The sequence below is a fragment of the Mesoplodon mirus genome (assembly GCF_964341445.2).
Source record: "Mesoplodon mirus genome assembly, chromosome: 15".
In the NCBI taxonomy this organism is placed as follows: domain Eukaryota; kingdom Metazoa; phylum Chordata; class Mammalia; order Artiodactyla; family Ziphiidae; genus Mesoplodon; species Mesoplodon mirus.
In genome coordinates, this window is record NC_138991.1 from 82,647,379 (window position 1) to 82,670,424 (window position 23,046).

A 23,046-nucleotide genomic window follows, 5' to 3' on the forward strand; every position below is an offset into this window, starting at 1 on the left:
ACACACACACACACACACACACCAGAGTCCCCACCCTCTCTTCCTGCCACCTACTTGTCACTCAGCTGTCAGCCTGAAAGTCCCCTCCTCAGGGAGCCTTTCCTGACCACTCCGTTCAAGGGGCCCCCATCACTCTCTCATCTCCCTGTTTATTTCCTCCCTTAATTGATCATCATCTGAAATAACTGTTTCTTGATTTGTCCACTTGCTCATCGTTTCTTTCCCCACAGGCATGTCAGCAGCTATGAGAGCAGGCTCCCCTCCAGTCCTGTTCACAGCTCTTTCCCCAGCCCTTGCTCATCAGAGGGCTGTAATCAACAGCGGCAAAATGCATGGATTTCAGTGTCTCCACAGCCTCCTTCCCTTCACCTCATACAAATGTTCACATCTCTCCCAGTAAATAAAGTCCTCCCTGATCCCACAACCCCACCGTCCTCTTCTTTTGCCTGCTCAGAACTGTCTACACTTGCTTTTTCCATATGACTGTCCTTACCCACCACAGTCCACCCCTTGACTTGCCACAAGTGCTCCCTGGCACCGCTCTGGACAAGGACCCCAGATGGTGACGCCTAGGTCTAGAGCTTCAGCCCAGAGCCTGCTCCTGAACTTCAGAACTGTACACCCAGCTGCTTTCTACGTGGTAGCACAAGGGGATTAAGGAAGGCTTTCCAGAGGTGGTGACACCATAGAGGATGAGCAGGTATTAGCAGGTGGCTTCCAGGGCATCCAGCCAGAGGCCACATTCTGTGCATGCCTGAGTCCCGGCACCTGCACACCAGGTCTCCCCCACCAGGTGTGATGGCCCGAGACATAGACCTGACATCTTACTCCTATCCAGGCCCGAGCACAGGGCTTGGTGCATTCAGTGAGCATTTAGAGAGCTGGCAAGTGGCCGGCCGTTCTCGAGGTGCATTTCCCGCAGCTTGCCCGCCGACCTTCCTTTCCCTCTTGGTGCGTGGGGCAGGCTGCAGTACCAGGCACCCCTCCTCGAGAACCCGCCAGACCGAGGAAAGTTAGTGGCTTTGAAATCAAAGTCAGCTGCAGCCTCGATTCAAAGGAGAACATGGCTAGGGGGAAAGATGTTTTATGTAAGAAAGAGGAAAAAATAGTTCCTCCCTCCTGGGGCCCCTGCCACAGTGCGGTTTTGGTGTCAGCTATTACCGAGATGCTCTCAACCTACATCTAAGCATGATGCGCCATCATGGGACACTAATGGATTTTCTATTAAATATCAGACTCTTCAAGGAGGACAATCTGGGGCAGGAAGAGTGCTGGCGAGAATCTGGGAGCTGATTGTTCAAAACCAATGGTGGATGGCCGGTGGGGGGGGCGCTCCACAGACACTGTTGATCTTCCTGAGGCAGTCTTTTTTTGGGATTTGTGGAGCTGCTTGGGGAGCTCTAACCAGAATCTACCACTCTCCACTCCCTCTTGCCAGAAAATGAACCACAGCTGACCTGGGCAGCTGGTCAGATTCCTCCCTCAGTCATGACCCCTGGCCCTGCTTCCTGGCCAAGTCTGCATGTCCACCCTCCCTTCTGGGGGCTCTGATGGGCCCCCTTCCAACTCTCCAGGGATTGATTGGAGTCTGGGACAGACCTTTGGTTCTACAACAGGTCATCTGGCATTACAGCAGACTTTACTAGTTTCTATGGTCTGAATGTTTGTGTCCCCCTCCAAATTTGTATGTTGAAAACTTAATGCCCCAGGCGATGGTATTAGGAGGTGGGGCCTTTGGGATGTGATTAGGTCATGAGGGAGGTGGTCTCATGAATGGAATTAGTGCCCTTATAAAAGAGCCCCAGAGAGCTCCCTCAGCAGGGAGAAGGGAGTGTCTAGGCTCCAGACTATTTCCTGGCTCACTTGTTGTTCAGTTGGAGTTTCAGTCAAATGAGCGCCTTTGGACCACATCTGAAGGCCCTGGAGCATAGGTATATGAGGGTGGATGTCCTGAGGTAGGTGCTGCACTGAGACCTTCCCGGTAGATATGATCGTACTGGGCAGCCTCTTCCTCATATATGTGTCACATCCCAGGTTTCTTGGGTTTGCCTGGATTGGTCCAGTAAAGGATAGGTTTCCGCAAATCAGGGATTTCTTGGGATTTTGGCCCGAGGCCAACACCATCCTCAGTCTTTCCTTCCCAGCCCCGGGTCTCCACCTCCCCTGGTGGCTACCCCTTACTTCCTGAAGGTGACTCAGGCCTTGGGCTCCTCTTTTGGCTGGAGGCCTTGGCCATTTCAGGCTCCTAACTCTCAGTCCTCAGGGAAGTCCTAACTTTCCACCTGAGAACACTCAGAGCCTGTTTGTGCCAAAGTCTGACAGGAGATGCCTTTGGAGTTTTGGGGGACCCAAACCTGGGCCTCCTGTGGCCAACCTGCCATCCAGACTGCTGTGCAAGTCAGGGCCAGATCCCGGTTTTGTGGGGGCTTGAAATAGGTGTGGCTCTTTTATTTATTTATTTATTTTTGGCTGCGTTGGGTCTTCGTTGCTGCGCACGGGCTTTTCTCTAGTTGCGGTGAGCGGGGGCTACTCTTCATTGCGGTGCGTGGGCTTCTCGTTGCGGTGGCTTCTCGTTGCAGAGCACGGGCTCTAGGCACATGGGCTTCAGTAGTTGTGGCACATGGGCTCAGTAGTTGTGGCTCGTGGGCTCTAGAGCGCAGGCTCAGTAGTTGTGGCGCACGGGCTTAGTTGCTCCGCGGCATGTGGGATCTTCCCGGACCAGGGTTGGAACCCGTGTCCCCTGCATTGGCAGGCGGATTCTTAACCACTGTGCCACCAGGGAAGCCCAGGTGTGGCTCTTTTAAAAATAACACTATGTGCTATGGTCTGAGTGTTTGTGTCCCCCTCCCCAATTTATATATTGAAATTTTAACCCCCAAAGATGGGGCCTTTGGGAGATGCTTAGGTAATGAGGGTAGAGCCCTCATTAAGGGATTAATGTTCTTATAAAAGAGACCCAACAGAGATCCCTAGCCCCTTCCACTCTGCACTCTTCCACCAGCAAGAAGGCCACTGTCTGTGGCCCAGGAGGTGGGTCCTCACCAGACACTGATCTGCTGGCACTGTGATCTTGCACTTCCCAGCCTCCAGGACTGTGAGAAATAAATTCCTGTTGTTTATAAGCCACTCACACTCTGACAGTTCATTACAGCAGCCGCAGTGGACTCAGACACTATGTTACTAATACGGGCAATAGAAAGAATGATCCACGACCACACACAACAGGGACGAAAGTCACAGAGATAACATGACCATAAGAAGCCCAGCACCAAAGAATATGTGTTATATAATTCCATTTATATGACGTTCACGAACAGGCAAAAGTCGTCTATAACGATGGAAGTCAGAATAGTAGCTACCTCTGGTTGGGGCAGATAGACAGGGAAAGGGTCACATGAGAACCTTCTCATGAAGGAGAGGGTAAAGGAATCATTCTATGTTCTGCATTCTATTACTGTCTTTATGCTATTAATCTACAGGTTGATCAGGGTGGTCGTTACAAGGGTGTATGCCTAGGTAAGATTTACTGAGCTGTGCATCCGTATTACCTCAATAAATAAAGAAAAGCAACTCCCACAAAGCAAGCCCCTGACGTGCCCCGCCCACAGTGCCCGCCCCCCAGAACAATAGCCCCTAGAGCCCCACCCCCAGACCGCCCCGCCTCCTAGGGCCCCGCCCCGTCCTGCCCTGGGCGCCCTACCTTGCGGCTGAACTCCTGGGCTTTGCGCCTGCGCTCTCGGTGCACGGCGTCGGGGCGTTTGCCGCCGGCCAGGCGTAGCAGCTCGCGGCCCAGAGAGAGGCCGCGGCCGGAGCGAGGGGGCCGCGAGGCTGTGGTCAGGGGTGCACAGCCAGATCCCGCGCTGGGGCCGCCGTCGGGGCCGGGGAGCACGCCCAGGCTGGGCGGCACGCGCGGGCAGCGCCGGGCCAGGCGCACGAGGCGCTCGCGACTCAGGCCGCCCACGGCCAGCCCCTCCACCTCCAGGATCTGGTCCCCGGGCCGCAGACCCCCGGTGTGCGCGCTGCTCCCTTCGGCCACCTCCAGGACGAAGCAGGGACCCGAGCCGCCCAGCCGGAAGCCGAAGTCCTCAGGCCAGCCCTGGTTGGTGGCTGGCATGGCAGTGGTGTCCGAGCAGCTGGAGAGGAAGAGAGACTGCACACTGGGCTGCATGCCGCTCAAAGACTCAAGGCCTGTGCTAGTCTGAGTCTCTACTTCTTCCTCTCTGCCTCCATGTGGAGGATGAGTTCTGAGGATATTGTCTGAACTCTTGGATCCAGTTGTGCCCGATTCACCAACTTCCATGGGACAAAAGGACTTCCCAGTGGTATGAGCTCACAAATTCCTACTGACTTTGGGGGTTATTTGCCCTTTGAATTGCCCTCCTTGAGGAAGCATGATATGGCTGATTTGGGGGCTCTGGGCTCCTGGCCTTAGGACAGGCTCAGGGTAGGGGAGGTGACTCTGTCCTCCAAAAGCAGATGATTGTGGGGGCTGGAGACACACGCACATCATGGGGAGGCGAGGGTGACACGTCACAGGTGAGGCTTAGTTTTCTGGGTAAGAGTCCATAGTTCTGAGAACTTCTTGATGCTGGCTTAGAAGAACCTCTGAGGGCTGGATTTTGAAGGCCCTGGTCTCGGTACCCCTCAGGCCTCCGGAGATGTTTGGAGAGCCCTCCACCCACACTATGGGTGTCATCCTCCCACTGGCTCCCTCTCCCAGGAGCTGGCCTCTCCCAGGACACCTGGGGAACACTTCTTAGAACCGTTGGGGGGCAGGGAGGAGGTCCAAGCTTCCAAGAGCATCATGGACTCTGGGAGGAAATGTCCCTGAGTGACATTCAGTGAGAACCTGTGTCACCTGCCACCAGAGTGCACGGTGTGAGAACTCCTCACATTTGGTGGGGTGGAAGCTGCCATACCCCGAGGCTGGCAGGCTCACTCCCGAGCCCACCCCAGGGGCCCTGGTCCTCTTCCGCCAGGCAGTGGTGCCAACATGGAGCCTCAGGGACACTTACTCTGTCACATGGTGGTATCACTGGACTCCTGGGTCCACTGGGCCCAGGCGGGGTGGGGGCATCCCCGTGTCTTGGAGGGGCCTGAGATCAGTTCTTGTACCACAAGAGAAGCAGTCAGCTCCTCCACGATCAAAGAGGGGCTGGCTGGAAACTGTGCACACCTATTCTGACCAGCGACCTCTGGCAGGGCTGCCTATCAGAGGCCAGAGCAGGCAACTCCTAACACATCTACACCCAACCTGGGGAGCCTACAGAACCAAAGAGGCTGCCAGCAAGCAAACCCTGCTGGGCTTTTGAGCTGTGTCCAGCCCTCCAGTGCTTCTGCAGCCCTGCAGGTTGACCAAAGCCCTCTCTCACCTATGCAGAGCTCCCCGTCTGGGTCACTCTCCTCCCTCATCTTCCCCTGGAAACAGGACTCCAGGCTCCCAACAGGGCTTACGAGAGGGAGGCATCCCAGGGCTGCCCATCCCAGAATATTGGGTCCCCCACCTCCCTCCAGGTTTGCTCACCTTCCTCCCTGGTGACGGCAATGGCTGCAGTGACAAAGCACAGTGCTCGCGGGACACCTGGGGACACTTGCTTGTTGCCGGCCCTCTGCTGCTCAGGGCCTTGGCATCGGTTACTGATGCGTCCGAGGTGACAGCTGGAGTTTCTAAGGCAAAGTGATCCTCTGAGTAACCCGAGAAGGCCCCGGTTACCAGGTGGACCAGCAGGATGGTTGGACAGCTTGGCCAGGGCCCAGAGTGGCCGGCCCCTGCTGTAGGGTCCTGGGGGATGCGCAGTGGTCCTCAGGCAGGAGTGAAGACTGACTGGAGCTGGGCCTGGGACCAGGTCACCCCTGAGGTCACAGAGCTTGGAAGGTGGGTCAAGAGGATTCAACTGGGCTGTTTGGGTGTGGGGGTGATGGCACAGGGGACTGATGAGACTCACTGGGGCATGGAGATCCAGCCCCACAGGCCAGGTTTATTGGCGGGAGAAGGGGAGACCCAGTCCAGAAAAAGACGTTTGGATGGGAGAAAAGATGCTGACCTAAGTAATTTTGGAAACGAGCAGGGTCTGTAAAACGAAAGGCAGAAGGAACTGTGCATAACACTGTGCTCTAGTTGGTAAAGTTGTTCCCTACGGGGGTGCAGGTTGACAATTCTGAAATCACACTGTACGTGCACACTGGCACTGAACAGTTAAGTCAGTGGATCGTGGGAGCCAGGTTTCTCCCTGTTGGAGTGGGAGATTACAGATGAGCAACGGGGAAAAGCTAGAATGACCCACGAGGCTCTGGATCAGTCAGGAACAGCAGTATGAACTCATGCTTAGCCTACTCTTGCAGCAGATAGATATACACAGAAATATTTACAGATATGCGCATTTGCATAGGTTAGTACCTGCACATCAGTTTGCTTGCTCTGTCAGCTGAGAAGGCTTAGAAGCAAGGACATCCCAGCAGCAGTGAGCAGATCTTGATTTCTAATATCATTGCCCAGTAAAAGGAGCCCAGGCTCCCTGGAGAAATGACTGATTCGAGGGCTGGGGCAGGAACTATACAAGGTGAGCCTGGAGCATCTTCTAGTGCTGGAGAGTAAGGAAGTGCTACACACACACACACACACAATGGGGTTTGTCAAAGGGACACAGGAACTGAAGGAAAGTGTTCCCTGTGGCCAAAACTGGAACAATTTGAGCAAAAAAGTAAATAACAGTGTTGGGTTACAACCCAAAGTATAAAATAAATAACTCCAAGTTTACACTGATATAAACAATTGATTAAATAAATGAGGAAAAGAGACATATCTCCTGTGCAGAAAAATTCCAGATAATTTAGACGGCTATATCTCCTTATGGAGGTGGAACGGAACTCCCCACCCTTAAGTGTGGGCTTAGCGTCGTGACTTCTTTCCAAAGAGGACAGATGTGAGGGTGGGGAGACAGTGTTTTGCAGTGGAGAAACCCGACGAACATGACCTCAGTCAGGTGATCAAGGTCACCACCGTCAGGGAAAAATCAGGTTGATAGCCCGGACCCTTTATTTGATGTGATGGGAATGGCACTTTGCCTCTGTGGACTTCCTCTGCAAAACCCGTAATCAGTCTGACTACGAGAAAAACCTCAGGCAAACCCAAATTGGGAGACATTCTGAAAATACGTAGCTCTTCAAAATGGTTAAGGTCATCAAAAACAAGAAAAGTATGAGGAAATGTCACAGACTGGAGGAGGCTAAGGAGGCCTGATGCAACATGGGATCCTGGGACGGAGAAAGCACGTTAGGTGAAAAGTTAAGGAAATCTGAATTAGCTAATAATAATGGGTCAGTATCACTTCATTAGGGGTGACAAATCGACCATAGTAATGTAAGATGACAGCAATAGGGGACATTGGGTGCAGGGTAAGAGGGAACTCTGCACTGTCTTCCCAACTTTCTGCAAACCTAAAGCTGTTCTAAAATTAAACGTTTATTTTTAAATCCTTTTCTCAGGATGTGGGGAATGGGGATCAGACAGATTAGAAGATACTCTTAATAGGTCACCATGATTGAACTGGATGTTTTCCAGAGTTTGCTTTACCCCAAGGTGCTCCAAGTTACTCTGTGTGTGTGTGTGTGTGTGTGTGTGAGAGAGAGAGAGAGAGAGAGAGAAGTGTATATATGTGTGCTCTAGTCTCATGTACATTATAAACTCTGCTAGGAAGCTTACAGTATATCCTCATTGGAAAAAAAAATAACTGTGAGTGAACAAGAGTGTCCCCAGAGCCTGGTGGAAGAGTGACTGATGTTGTAATTGAGTACATCTTCAAGCACAACTCTGAATGCCTGTTAGGCTGCATAACTGTTGTGCTGCATGGTAATTGGACATAAACCAGGGCAGTCACATGGCTGATTTAGTTGGGCTGCTCTTTTGTCCTCTTGACTAACAAAGTCTATATGGTACAAAATTAAGTTACCTGACACCACTGATGGGAATGTAAAATGGTACAGCCATTGTGGAATACTGTTTGGCAGTTTCTTAAAGAGCTAAACATACTAAACACTTTTCAAATGACCCACCCATCCCACTCCTAGGTATGGATTTACCCAAGAGGAATGAAAGCATATGCCCACACAAAGACTTGGACATGAATCCATCGACAGATGAATGGATAAGGAAGATGTGGTACATATATGCGATGGAATACTACTCTGCCATAAAAAAGAATGAGATAATGCCATTTGCAGCAACATGGATGGACCTAGAGATGATCATACTAAGTGAAGTAAGTCAGACAGAGAAAGACAAATACCATATGACATCACTTATATGTGATCTAAGTATATCAAAATATGAATCTAAAATATGACACAAATGAACTTGTCTAAGAGACAGAAACAGACAGACATAGAGAGCAAATTGGTAGTTGTCAAGGCGAGGGGGGTGGGGGAATGGAGTGGGAGTTTGGGATGAGCAGATGCAAACTATTATATATAGAATGAATAAACAACAAGGTCCTGCTGTATAGCACAGGGAACTGTATTCAATATCCTGTGATAAACCATAATGGAAAAGAATACAAAAAAGAGTGTGTATGTATGTATGTATATATATATGTTTATATATATATTCTGCTATACAGCAAACTGAATCACTTTGCTGTACAGCAGAAATTAACACAACATTGTAAATCAACTCTACTTCAATAAAATAAATTTTTTAAAAAAGACTTGTACATGAATGCTTATAGCAGCACTATTCACACAGCCAAAAACTGGAAACAATCTTAATACCTATCTACTGGCAAATAGAGACACAGATTGTGGTCTATCTCTACAATGGAATGCTACTCAGTAATAAAAAGAAATGAACTATTGATACAATCAACAAGGATGAACCTCAAAAGCTCCATGGTGAAAGAAGCTGGTAATGAAAGGCTCTATGATTCCACTTACATTAAAATCTATAACATACAAGCTGACCTATAACACTGGAAAGCAGAAGAGTGATTTCTGGGGCCGAGGTAGAGGCAAGGATGAATCGCAAAGGGGTGTGAGAGAACTTCTGGAGAAGATGGAAATATTCTGTATTTTGATCGTGGTGGTAATTTGGCAGGGATGTGCCTGTCAAAACTCACTGAACTGTACGCTTTAAATGTATGCAATTTCTTGTATATAAATTATACCTCGATAAAGGTGATGTTTAGAAACTTGAATTACTTGAGGGGTACACTCCTAAACCCTGTAACTTATGTAGGATGGGAAAGTAACGCACACTGAGCCAGACCCCATCATGTGCCAGCAATTGTCATATATTTGTTTTTTGGTTTTTTTTGTTTTTTTTTGTTTTTCTTTTTGCGGTATGCGGGCCTCTCACTGTTGTGGCCTCCCCCGTTGCGGAGCACAGGCTCCGGATGCGCAGGCCCAGCGGCCATGGCTCACGGGCCCAGCCGCTCCGCGGCATATGGGATCCTCCCAGACCGGGGCACGAACCCGTATCCCCTGCATCGGCAGGCGGACTCTCAACCACTGCGCCACCAGGGAGGCCCTGTCATATATTTGTTATCTCACGTGACGGTCACGACTCTCCCAACAAAGTCAGAATTGTTAGCCCCAGTTCAGAGAGGAGAAAACAGAGCTTCAGAGAGTTAAGTGACTTGTCCAGGGCCACACAAGCTCATGAGTGGCTGACATGGTGTTAGACCATCTCTGCCCTCCTCTACCTGAGCCCTCAGGGAGACTCACGGTCCTGTAGAACTGACCGCAGATGAATGCACATCTCTGCACCCCAAGCCTAGATACTCTCTCCATGCTCCTCCGGGTTCCACCTTCTTTTGCCCAGCATGTCCCAGTAGGCTCACAATGTGTCCTGGGCATTTCCCACCCCAATCTCAGAAGATCCAGCCAGGCTGTGGGCAGGCCAGCAGGTGGTTGGGGGGAGGCCAGGCCCAGGTTTCCAGGGTTTCGTGGGAGTCAGGGAGGGGGATGTCTGTAGGTGTGGAAGAAGGAACCTCTGGAGACCCTTGGTGGGTGCTGCTGAAAAGGGCAGGTGCCCTCGACTCCTCTCTTTATTTTACATCCCAAATTCAAACATCATCGAATCCTACGGACTCTATCTTGGACTTTAAAATGATAACCAGGACCTACCTGCTTCTCTCCACTTCCCCTGCTGCCATCCTGGTCCAAGCCGCCATCATCCCTCTCCTGGGCTGGTTCCTCAGCCTCCTCACTGGTCTTCCCTTGCCCCCGGCGCTTTGTTGTCAACGTAACAGCCAGAATGATCTGTTGAATTGAAGTTAGATCGTGTCACTCTTCTGCTCAAAACCCAGCCCAGCACTAATTCCTCACAATGGCCTGTAGGACCCCACCTATTCAGGCCCCTCGCACATCCCTGGCTTTCCCCCTGCTACACTACACTTTGGTCTCTCCCTCTGTGCAAGGGCCAGGCATGTTCCCACCTCAGGGCCTTTGCACTAGCTCTTCCCTCTGCCTAGATTGTTTTCCTTCATATGTCTGCACGTGCCCCTCCCCCTTCCCCTTAGAATCTGTTCAGGTGTCTCCTCTTCTGTGCGTGGTCCCCTAGCACTCCTTCTGTCCCCTGCTTTCTGTTTTCCCTCCCCCATAGCACTCTCACCAATTGACCTGCCGTGTGGCCTATTGACTTTTTTATTGTCTGTCTCTACCCATTAAAGTGCAAGCCCCAGGAGAGCAGGGATTTCCATCTGTTTTGTTCATTGCTGTACCTGTAGTACCTAAAACAGTGCTCGGCTGCGTAGCAGGTGCTCAATAAATATTTGTAAAATGAATGGATACATGAATAAAACCTTGGGCTTCCCTGGTGGCACAGTGGGTAAGAATCCGCCTGCCAGTGCAGGGGACATGGGTTCGAGCCCTGGTCTGGGAGGATCCCACATACCGCGGAGCAGCTAATCCCGTGCGCCACAACTACTGAGCCTGCGCTCTAGAGCCCGCGAGCCACAAATACTGAGCCTGCGTGCCACAACTATTGGACCCTGCGCGCCTAGAGCCTGTGCTCCACAACAAGAGAAGCCACCGCAATGAGAAGCCTGCGCACCACAACAAAGAGTAGCCCCTGCCTGCGGCAACTAGAGAAAGCCCGTGCGCAGCAATGAAGACCCAATGCAGAAAGAAAGAGAGAAAGAAAGAAAGAAAGAAAGCCACGCTGTATGCCTCAAACAGAAGGAAGTGCACTCTCTCCCCAAGGCTGCCGTTAGTAATCTTTTTTTTTGTTTTTAATAAATTTATCTTATTTATTTATTTCTTGCTGTGTTGGGTCTTCATTGCTGTGCGTTGTCTTTCTCTGGTTGCAGCGAGCGGGGGCTACTTTTCGTTGCAGTGCATGGGCTTCTCTATGAGGTGGCTTCTCCTGTTGTGGAGCATGGCCTCTAGGCACACGGGCTTCAGTAGCTGTGGCACACGGGCTTAGTTGCTCCGGGGAATTGTTGGATCTTCCCGGACCAGGGATTGAACCCATGTCCCATGCTTTGGCAGGCGGATTCTCAACCACTGCGCCACCAGGGAAGCCCCTGCCCTTAGTAATCTTAAGAGAATCTCAAGGATGGGCCCCAGTATGGCACATGGTAAGTACTGTGATTATTATTATATCCAGTATTATTAGGTTCTTCTGACAATTCAGTTGTGTTCCCCAAAGTCACAAACCACTTAAAAAAGAAACTTTATATTTTAGAATAGTTTTAGATTCACAGAAAATTTTCAAAAATAGTACAGTGCCTGTATACCCCATATTCAATGTCCCCTATCGCCGACATCTTACATTAGTTACCTGTTACATTTGTCAAAACCGATGAACTAAAATTGATCCACTATTATCAACTGATTCAGATTTCCTTAGTTTTCACCTAATGTGCTTTATCCGTCCCAGGATCCCATCCAAGATGCCGCATTTAGTTGTCATGTCTCTTTGGGCCCCTCCAATCTGTGGCAGTTTCCTTGGTTTTGATTACCTTGACAGGTTTTTGTTTGTTTTTGGAAATAGCTCATAAGAGATTCATTAAATATGCTCTTTAGTACTTTTTTTTTTTAACCTTGACAATTTTGAAGAGGATTGGTCAGCTGTTCCACAGAATGTTCCTCACTCGGGTATGCCTGATATTTTTCTCATAGTTAGACTGGTTGTGGGTTTTGGGGAGGAAGACCAGAGAAGCAAAATGCGATTCTCATCACATCGTATCAAGGGAACATGCTATCAACGTGATTTACATGCTGTTAACCTTGATCACCTGACTGAGGTCCCGTTTGTCAGGTTTCTCCCCTGTACAGCTCTCCCTCCCCCACCCCTGCATACTGCCTTCTTTGGAAGTCACTTAAAGTTGGGGAGTTATGCTCTACATAAATTATTTGGGATTCTTCTGCATAGGAGACATGTCTCTTCTCATCTATTGATTTATTCAATCATTTGTATCTGTATAGACTCATGCATACTTTATTTGATACTTTGTTTCATAATCCAGTCCTACATTATTTATTTTGTTGCTCAAATCATATGTGTGTTTTACACTGTCTTATTTTCTGGTACTACAACGCAGGCCAGGCTCATCCCACCCCTAGAATCAGCCATTTCTCCGAGGAGCTCTGGTTTCTTTTCTTGAAGAATGGTATTCGAAACTAAGCTCTGGCACGGGATGTGCTCATCCCTACTGGGGTGTCCGTGCTTCTGCACCTTGAGTCATATAGTCTCCACTCAGTTCCCACGTTAGGTCAGCATCTTTTCTCCTCATTCCCTTCATTGAGTTTATTTCATGCATTTGTAATACAGTTTGATTTTGGGCAGGGGTCGCATTCTGTATTTCATCTTGGGATGCCCTAACTTCCTAAATTATTTTTTAAATTTGCATACATTAAGGTTCACTCTTTGTGCTATAACTTTCCATGGATTTTGACACATGATCAATGTCATGTGTCCACCATTACTATAGCATATAGGAGTTTCACTGCCCTAAAATATCCCCTGTGCTTGATCAATCCTGCTCCCTTAGTCCACTGGCAACCACTGATCTCTTTACTGTCTCTTTAGTTTTGCCTTTTTCAAACTGTCATATAAATGGAATCAAACAGCCTTTGTAAACTGGCTTTTTTCATTTAGTAATATGCATTTAAGATTCATCCATGTTTTTGTGTCTTGATAGCTCATTCCTCTTCAAGTTTGTACATCATTTCATTGTTTGGATGGATCACCATCCATTCACCTATGAAGGACATCTTGGTTGCTTCCAGTTTGGGGCTATTATTAGTAAATCCACTATAAACATTCACATACAGGTTTTTGTGTAGACATAAATCAGTTGGGTAAATATCTAGGAGTTGTACATAAATACAAACGATTGCTGTATCATATGGTAAGACAGACTTTAGCTTTGTCAAACTGTCTCCAAAGTGACTGGACCTTTTGCATTCCACCATCAGTGAATGAGAGTTCCTGTTGTGTCACATCCTTATAGGCAATTGGTATTGTAAAGGTTATTTTGGATTTTAGCCCTAGTAGGTATACAGTGGCATCTCATTGCTCTTTTAATTTGCTTCTTCCTAATGTCTCTGCCAGCCCCTCTTTTCCTGCCACCCCGTGATGCTGGAGAGCCTCTGCCACTTCTCTCTTTATGCCTCTTGCTCCTCCTAAGGAATTGCATCCGTTCTCGGTGACCTTGCAGAACTGTGAGATTGCAGCTTTGTGGCTAGAATCTCCTCCCTCTTCCTCTGAATACACATTTCCTTGAACTTACACCAGGAGACGGCTTGCCAGGAAGGAATTTTATTAATATATTTGCCTTTGAGTCTGGGAGACGAAGGGCGTCCACCAGGAGCTCCTGCCACGCCCCACTCATCCCACGTTTTCACTTTCATCCTGGGCTCACTCTTAATTGGGGGAACATTTTTTACTTATTGTGCCCATCATTCCAGATACAACTTATTAGATACCCACTTATTGAGTGCCTACCCAGCATCCATGCCCTTTCTAGTATTACCCAAGTCTCTGTCTGGATTCTTCCTCTCCCCTGAGCAGCTCATGTGATTTGCAAGAAATTGATCTCCCCTGCAGCTTCAGCAGGGGGCCTTGTTTAACTCTCCAAAAGGCACAGCCCATTTTCCCAGCCCTTCAAGGTGCACGAGTGAGCCTCTGCTTCAAGCCAGCCAGGGTGAATCTCAGCACTCCTACTTGGAACACCAGGGTAAACATCCCCACTCTCCCCTCATTGGAAGTGAATGTGGAAGAATGAAGCCCCAGCTGTGGCTGGCAGCTATCCCACCACCAGAAGGAAAGCTGGTCTGAGGATGAAGCTGATACTCGGGTGACAGAGTGAGGGACAAAAAGAACCTCTGTCCTTGATGATGTCACTGAGCTGCTGATTCAAACCATTCCTGAAGCCTGCACCATCTCTGGATATTCCAGTGACAGAGGCCAAGAAATCTCCTTTGTTGTTTAATCCCATTTGAGTTGGGCTTACTGTTACTTGCAACATAAAGAACCCTGATACCCCAAACCTCTTCAGAGGTCAGAAATACTTCCCACTTTGTTCTCCTGTATTGATCACATTTGTTAACATCTGTAGGAGGGGCCAGTGTTGACTGAATGTGCTTTACATGCATTATCTCATTTAAGCCTCCCAACAACGCTTTGAGGTAGAGTCTCTTATTCTTACTTGACTGATGAGGAAACAGACTCACAGAGGTTAAGTAAAAACCATACAGCTAGATGAGGTGGATCTTGGACTGGAGCCCAGGAAGCCTGATTCCTGTGCTCATCTTCTTTTTTTTTTTTTAAATAAATTTATTTATTTATTTTTGGCTGTGTTGGGTCTTCGTTTCTGTGCGAGGGCTTTCTCCAGTTGCCGCGAGCGGCGGCCACTCTTCATCGCGGTGCGTGGGCCTCTCACTGTCATGGCCTCTCCTGTTGCGGAGCACAGGCTCCACACGCGCAGGCTCAGTAGTTGTGGCGCACGGGCTTAGTTGCTCCATGACATGTGGGATCTTCCCAGACCAGGGCTCAAACCCGTGTCCCCTGCATTGGCAGGCAGATTCTTAACCACTGCGCCACCAGGGAAGCCCCTGCGCGCATCTTCTTAACCCCTACATGACTTTCCACCCAATATTTTCATTCTGAATTTCCTCCTGGGATGACACTCATGTCTACCCTTCACAGAGCCCAGTGTCAGCCCTGATTTGCTTGGTGTCAAGAGCATTAACAAGGAAGTCATGACTCTGGGACCCTGACCAAGAAGTGCCCCTCATTTCTTCCCCACTACTCTGAGACAGTATTCACAACATCGTCCCTTGTCTTTCTCTGGCCTCTTTCTGTGTAACATACAAACCAAACAAGTGAAGAACAAACTGTATACTTTATATGAAGGGAGGGACCATCCTCCATCAGTCAGCCTGTAATCTCTTGCTTGTCTGCCTTTTCTTTGGGTTGTCAGGTGGCTTCTCTTTTCTGAAAATGTCTCAGGGTCAGCCAGAGACAGCTCAGCCCCAGCTCAATGTCCAGGGCTGGACTCTCCTTTTGCTCAGTGCTGCTAACCAGGGGATGACCAGATTCCAACTGCAAAACTAATTCTTGGTCTCAACTGGGGTAGAAAATGAGAATCTCTGTTGAGAGGCATTAAGATAGGTAGCTGGAGATAGGCTCTCCAGATTTAGGAAATACAAATACGAGACTCCCAGTTAATTTGAATTTCAGATAAACAAAGGATAATTTTTTAGTATAGCTATTCTTATTCCCTCGTTTGAGAGATACCACAGTTGACAGTGGACTGCAGTATTGGTGCCCAGAGTGACACAGCATTTGGGGTGAGGAGAGCTGAACAGGGCACAGGCTTAAGACAAGACCAGAAGTGATCGGGAAATGGAGATTCTGCTCTGACAACCCCTTTGAACTGAGAGCTGAACACAGTTACCTTAAGGGGCAGCAATCAAGGAAGCAAAGGCCCATTGGAAAGTATTAAGTTGGCCACACCTATGTAATGCTTCAAGCTGGTTAATGGTGACACTCTATGGCCCCACCTACTGGCCAGAAGAATTTTTGTTTTGGTTGCTCTCCAGGATATAGATTTTCCTTTGGATAGAATTCATCCTTTTTCTTTCATTCATTCAACACATTTTTACTGAGCATCTACTATGAACGAGGCACTAAAATAGTTGACACGGATACAATAGTAAGCAAATACAGACCCAATGCTTGTCCTCCAACAAAAATACTCTGGTCATGTTCCTCTATATTTTTTTTCTTTTTTTCTCCATTGTAAAATTCCTCCTGACCAATAAATCACTGTTTGTAAACAAGCATCATGTGCTATATTTGTCTTTGCAAGGGTAGCTATTAAGTCCCGTATCCCCCTTCCAAAGCATTGCTTCAGTCATTCCCTTGGGGACAAGAGATGGCAGTATAAAATGTGGTTGATCCTGTCAACCGATCTTGTAGCAGGTAAAAAACTGATACCACAGGTCCAGTTTCAGGGGTTGACAGGAGGGCCTAGGAATGCTCCAAAGAGGGATACTTTGCTACATGTTTCATGGGTGATACAATCCTTCCTATCACACTTGAATTAAAATTTTGGATTTAGGCTTAAGTAGCGTGTATTCTCCTCTGCTATTTATAAAAATAGAAGTGTCAAGGTTCATGCTTGGAGGTTTTGAAGAACAGAAGGAAAAAATAAAATGCCAGAAATACATGAGTTTCAGGAACTGACTGACCACTGAGATATTTGTCCTGAGAAAGTAATTCAACTGAATAAAAATAAAAGCTATGAATATGAATACTTGCAAAACTATAATACTGAAAAGTAGGAAATAATACAAATGTCCAATGATAAGATTAAGTTCATTATGTTATATCCCTGAATAATAATTAAAATTATCTAGATAGAGTGAAAGAATTTATGATAAACTAAATTTAAAAAACAAAATAAAAAAATTGTCTAAACACTACGGTTACAGCTATGTAAACCTTTTAAACGAATATAAAGTTCACATTTTCATGTTTATAGAAACACACAATAATAAAGTAGCAGTTATGATAGTAAAATACAGTCTTTTTCTTTGCTGTTTATTTCTCCATTTCTATAAAATTTTAAATGAGTTTAAAGAGAAAATATGAGGTAGGGGAAAAAGAGCTGAGCGACTACCTGTTTCTGTTAGGATTAGGATGTCTTCGACTGCAAGTTACAGAAAATGTAACTCAACATAGTCTAAAAAAATAAAGGGGACATCTAACTAGGAGGTCCAGATGTGGGGTGGGCTTCAGGCACAGTTTGATCAGGGCTCTGACTTCATTTCTCTGCACCTCTCTTGGGTCTGCCCTCTCCAGTATGTAGGCTTTATCCTCAGGCTGGCTTTCATCATAGTTACAAGTTAAGGGAAGTGAAGCTACAGGCTTCCTCCTTAATATCTTTAGTCAATCTAAGGGAGAGGAGACACCACTGGAAAGGAATCCTAGCTTCATTCTAATTGGTTCACTTGCATCCCAGAGGCTGGTCATGCATTCCAGACATCGGTTTTTGTTTTGAAAAATTACTGTGATAAGGAGGATAGGATTATCCTGATTGGCTGAGACCAATTAAGACCCACTCCTAGAGGTGGGGGTAGTTCAGTCGTACCCAAAGAGCATGCATGGAGGTGTGTGGCTTACATGTTGGGTAGGAAACACCAGTGTTCACTGTTTCATGTGGAACGTGTGCAGAAGATTGCCATGAAAAGCAGGAAGGTGAGTTGTAAGGCAGTTGAGAATTTGATACAAACAGTCCTGACTTAAAACGGTTCGACTTATGATAGTGCAAGAGAAATCATACTTCGAATTTTGAATTTTGATCTTTTCCTGGGCTAGTGATATGTGGTACAACACTCTCTTGTGATGCTGGACAGTGGCAGTGAGCTGCAGCTCCCAATCAGCCACACAATCATGAGGGTGAACAACAGATACGCTTACAACCATACTGTGCCCATACAACCATTCTGTTTTTCACTTTCACTACAGCATTAAATAAACTACATGAGATATTCAATACTATTATAAAATAGGCTTTGTGTTAGATGATTTTGCTCAACTGTAGGTTAATGTTAAGTGTTCTGAGCACGTTTAAGGTAGGATAGTCTAAGCTATGATGTTTGGTACGTTAGGTGTACTAAATGCATTTTCAACTTAACGACATGTTCAACTTACAATGGGTTTATTGGAAGGTAACTCCATTGTAAATGGAGAAAGATATATAGATACATAATGCCTTGGCTACACACTTTAAATGTTTCCTTTCTCTTCTGAAATGATCTCAGCCATCAGGGGAAGAAACTCCAGATGAATTCGAGATAAAAGTTTAAATCAACTAGAAGAAAACACTGGAGAATATATTTGTGTGTATGAGTGTGTGTGCTTTTTATTTTTGGTATATGTAATATGGAGAATACCTTGCTTTGGGAGTTTGGGATTAACATGTACACACTGCTATATTTAAAATGGATAACCAACAAGGACCTATTGTATAGCACAGGGAACTCTGCTCAATATTATGTAACAACCTAAATGGGAAAAGAATTTGAAAAAGAATAGCTACATGTATACGTATAACTGAATCGCTTTGCTGTACACCTAAAAGTTAAAAAAGAAATAAAGAATACCTTGCTGAATACGATACAAAAACAAAAGCCCCTTGGTACTTCCCTGGTGGCCCAGTGGTTAAGACTCCACGCTTCCACTGCAGGGCGCGGCCAAAACAAAACAAAACAAAACAAAACCCAAAAGCCACAAAAGAAAAGGCTGATAAATGTGTGTACTTCAGAATTTAAAATCTCTGTATGACAAAGACACCATAAACAAAGTTAACAGAGATGGGATCTGTAGGAGAAAATATTTGGAATTTATATCACAGACAAAGGATTAATATCCAGAATAAGATAGAGAATAATTTCTATTTCTTCCTTTTAGAAGTAACAACCTTCCAAGTGTTAGCGAGACACACAGCAGTACAGCCAGAGACTACATTTCCCAGCTCCCCTTGCAGCCAGGTACGGCCATGTGACTAAGTTCTGGCCAATTGGATCTGAGCAGGAAAGACTAAGTGCAACTGGAAAGTTCCATTCTTGAAAGTGAACAGCCTTTCATTTCCTTCTTTCCCCTACTCAGGGGCTGGAAGGTAGTGACCTTGGCGTAAGGGCAACACCCTAGTCCTGTGGCTCCATACTGTGCCCAAAGTGCCGGGGGTGGGGGTGGGGTGCCACAGCAAACTCATGGGGATGCTATGGGATATCTTAAAAATTTGAGAAAACAAAGTAACATCTGTGTTGTACATGAAATGCTAGCTTGAGTTAGTTCACATTTTCAGCCGTTAGATGGAGAAATTCCTGACGTGTCATCTTTGTGAAGATGGATTTAGAAAGCAAGTGCTGCTGGAATGTGGAGCAGGAATGAGAATGGTGGTTTTCAACCCGATTTTAAAGTTTGATAAACTGTGCAGTGTGCAAGGGGCACTAAGTTGTTTGGACACAAATACTTATGAAGTTGTTCAGAGATAATTATTTAATAGATGGGATTATTAGATATTTCTTTTGGCTGAGATGCTCTGTGAAAAAAGTTCTAAGTCCCTGAGGGGTGTTGTAATCAGAGAAGGTTTGGAAATTTTTACCGAGTGGTGGAGCAACAAGATAGGAAGGATCTAGGTCTTTGTGTGATCGCATGGATCTCCTGGAGCGGAACTGCCTACCACGCCTGGACTGTCCACCTACCTCTGGACTATCGCATGCGAAAGAAATAAACTTCTTTCCTAATAAAACCATTGTGTTTTGGGGTCTCTCTGTTATAACAGCAGAGCAGACACTGTAGGTGCCCTGCCTGTATCCCCACAGCCCTCCGTGGAGATGGATGGCTTCCTGAGTGTCTGCCTGAGGTGTCCTCTGTAGGTGGGGCTGGGCTGGCCTACGTGTGGGCAGGCTAGAAGGACTAGGGAGTTACTGTCCCAGGAGTAGCTGCTCCTCCATGGGACAATTCTGAGGCGTGTTCTGTGGAGCCTCTCAGATGATCCCCAGTGGGACTGAGCCCTACATGCCCCCCTCTACTCATCAACATCTGCTTTCCTGGCTTTCCTCTCCTTTCTCTCACTCCCCCAATCCCTCACCATGTTCCTTGGGAATCTCTCCCCAAACAAACTACTTACACCAAATCCTTGTCTTGGGGTTCGCTCTTAGGGAGCCTGAACTAAGAGAAGCACCTTAGCCTGTTCCCTAACAAACACATAAAATATGTAAATAAGTACCACAATGCAACAAGAAAATGGTAAACAAATAAAAGTGGCAAAGGATAATTGTAAGCAGTTCACAATAGAGGATAGACAATTGGCCAATAAACACACAAGATGTTCAACATCATAGAAACCAGCCAGCTGTAGTGAAGACAGCCCAGCACAGCAATTAAGCACACTGATTCTTTAGCCCAATGGCCTGAGTTTGAATCATGGCTCTAATACTTTTTAACTCTATGACCTGAAGGAAAATTATTTAACTTCTCTATGCCTCCATTTCCTCATCTATAAAAGTGGTATTATATTAATAATAGTACTTATCTCATAGAGTTACTATAAAGATTAAATGATAAATATTTTAAAATATTAAACTAAATAGAACGGTACCTGGAACCCAGTAGGTGCTACATAAGTGTGTGGTGAGCAAATAAATAAAATGCCATTCAGCCCATCAGAATGTACATAGTAAAGGAGCTGATCTGGGAATTCCCTGGTGGTCCAGAGTGCTGTGGCCTGGGGTTCTACCCCTGGTCAGGGAACTAAGATCCCACAAGTCTCATGGCAGGGACAAAAAAAAAAAAATGCAGAAGCCGATCTATCAAATGTTGTTAAGAAACAGGCTCTCTCAGACATTTGTAGTGCAAGGGCAATTTAGTATTTATTAAAATTAAAAATGCCTATATATTCTGTGGCCCAGAAATTCTACTTCCTGTAGCTGTCCTAGAGAAATACACCTACTTGTGTGTAATGAAGTTCATGAAGGTATTTTCACTTCAGCACAGTTTGTAATAGCAAAATGTGAAATTAACCTAAATGTTTAGTAATAGGACCATTATATTAAAGGTCGCAAACTGGTGGCCCTTAGGCTAGATTTGTCCTGAAGGTATGTTGTGCTTAGCCTGAATAGTGTTTTAAAATCTTGAATTAGTTGCCAACATTAAAAAATTTGATTTATGTCATAAAAATCCAGGTTTTCAAATACTCTTAAAACACTGGAATTCAAGTTAACAATCCTTTGGTCTGCGTAAATAGCTACTTCTGCTTCGAACAAAACACACCTGCTCCACTTTGTCACTTTACTGATTTGTTACCTGCATATCCCCTGTAGGCACTAGAGTTTGGGACCCTGGCAGATGAGTTATGGCTCAGCTAAACAATGAATTGCACATAATGAGGTAAATACGATATAGCAAATATATACGTACTGGTGTGGAAGGATCACCAAGACATATTTTGGGGAAAATAAAAAGAAAGCAAGATGTAGAGCCATTATGTATAAGATAATGCTATTTCGGTAAACAAAAAATTATAAATGTGTATGTACAATCTAGAATGTAAACTATGAAGTTCAGGGGTTTTTCTGTTTTATTGCTATGTTCCCAGTGCCTAAAACAGTGCCTGGCATATACTGTGTACTCAATACATATTTGTTTAATAAGTATATATGTAAAAATGTATAAAAGAGTTGTGGAAGATACACACTAAACAAGTGATTAATCCTGCCAAGGGACTGAGATTTGGGAGGGGTGATGGTCAAGGGAGGTTTCTGGTTTTGTTTTGTATAGTTTGACTCTTTTACAAGGAGAACACAAGATTGTATCACTTGCATAAATTTTAAGAAACGAAAGAAAAGCAGTCCAGCGCAAAATACCACAGGTAATCAAACGAAGATTTAAAGTTAGGCTCAAATGAAACTATCCAGAGAAAAAAATGAATGGGGTTAAAACTAAAATTCGGCATTTATGAGTGAGGAAAGCTAATCAAAATACTTAACCACCGGCTCAGAATTAACCAGCAGGGTGAGGAGTCAGCTGGAGACACTGATGAAGTCCAGCCACTCTGCATACGTGATGAGGCTCCATCCATAACCACAGTCCTCCCTGGTGGTATCACATTTTCTGATTTGGGGGTTTTGTTTTTCAACTCTGTGTCCACAAGTTCGTGAAGGCCTTTCACACAATGTACCAGAAAGTGCCCAGCTTGGTAAGTTTTTTAAAAAGGAAAAAAAAAAAAAAAAAAAAAGAATTGAAGCTGTAAGCTGGGTAGGTAGCAAAGGCCGGAAAAGAGAAGCGCTTTAATGCCAGTGTTTGGAGATCACAGACATTTCCCCTCAAAAGGAGGATAGGCCTGGCTCAGTTACAGACAGGTTTTCAGAGGCATCAAGAATAGACTGGTCTCAGCGGATTCAGAGGCGTTCAGGGTAAAAGGGACACCCCACAGGGGACTTGTCAATGCTATGTTTGGAAGCAGCTTTTCTCACTCCAGGTTCAACTATCATTAAACAGCCTTCCTTCTTATCCTCTAGGTTTGGAGTCAAACAATCGTCATGCTCCCAGGGGCAGGATGTTCAGAGGCGTTCTGAGACAGCTGGAGCAAAGACACTGGAACGGTTCAGACAGGTCCCAACGGTGTGACTGGCAGAAAGCAAAGCGAACTCTGTCCACCACTAAGACACAGGGCATGAGCCCCTAGGTGTGCCTGCCCTGGGGTGCCCGGGGTCCCTGCTCGGCTGGGAGCCGAGCCATGACTGGGCTCTACACAGGCCGGTGGGCGGCTCGGTCCGCTTCACAACAGCGGCGTCCTCGCCCGCACCAGGCCTGGGACAGTCTCTTTGTAAGATTTCTGGCAACGGCTCTATAAAGTTGGACCTCCCAGCCGTCAGACTTGACCACATTCTGGAGGAGCCAAGGCGGGAAGCGAAAGATTACTCCGAAGGTGCAGAACACAAGCGCCCCGCCCCACCGGCTGTCCGCACGCACTTCCGTCGGAAGTCGGCCTGGCCGACGGCGTCTCGTGATGACGTCACGGCTCCGCCGGA

At 46.6% G+C, this 23,046-nt stretch overlaps 1 protein-coding gene across 2 annotated transcripts in view; it reads right to left on the reverse strand.

Moving 5' to 3' along the window:
• The window catches only part of GRID2IP (Grid2 interacting protein), a gene marked incomplete at both ends in the record, with an annotated part of 32,523 nt that extends 28,287 nt beyond the window's left edge, over positions 1 to 4,236 (reverse strand). For both annotated transcript variants that reach the window (XM_082645704.1, XM_082645703.1), the window contains one exon: positions 3,701 to 4,236. In XM_082645704.1, the coding sequence (XP_082501830.1) occupies positions 3,701 to 4,168 (468 nt within the window). The remainder of the gene's footprint in view (positions 1 to 3,700) is intronic.
• Between the last annotated feature and the right edge of the window lie 18,810 nt (positions 4,237 to 23,046).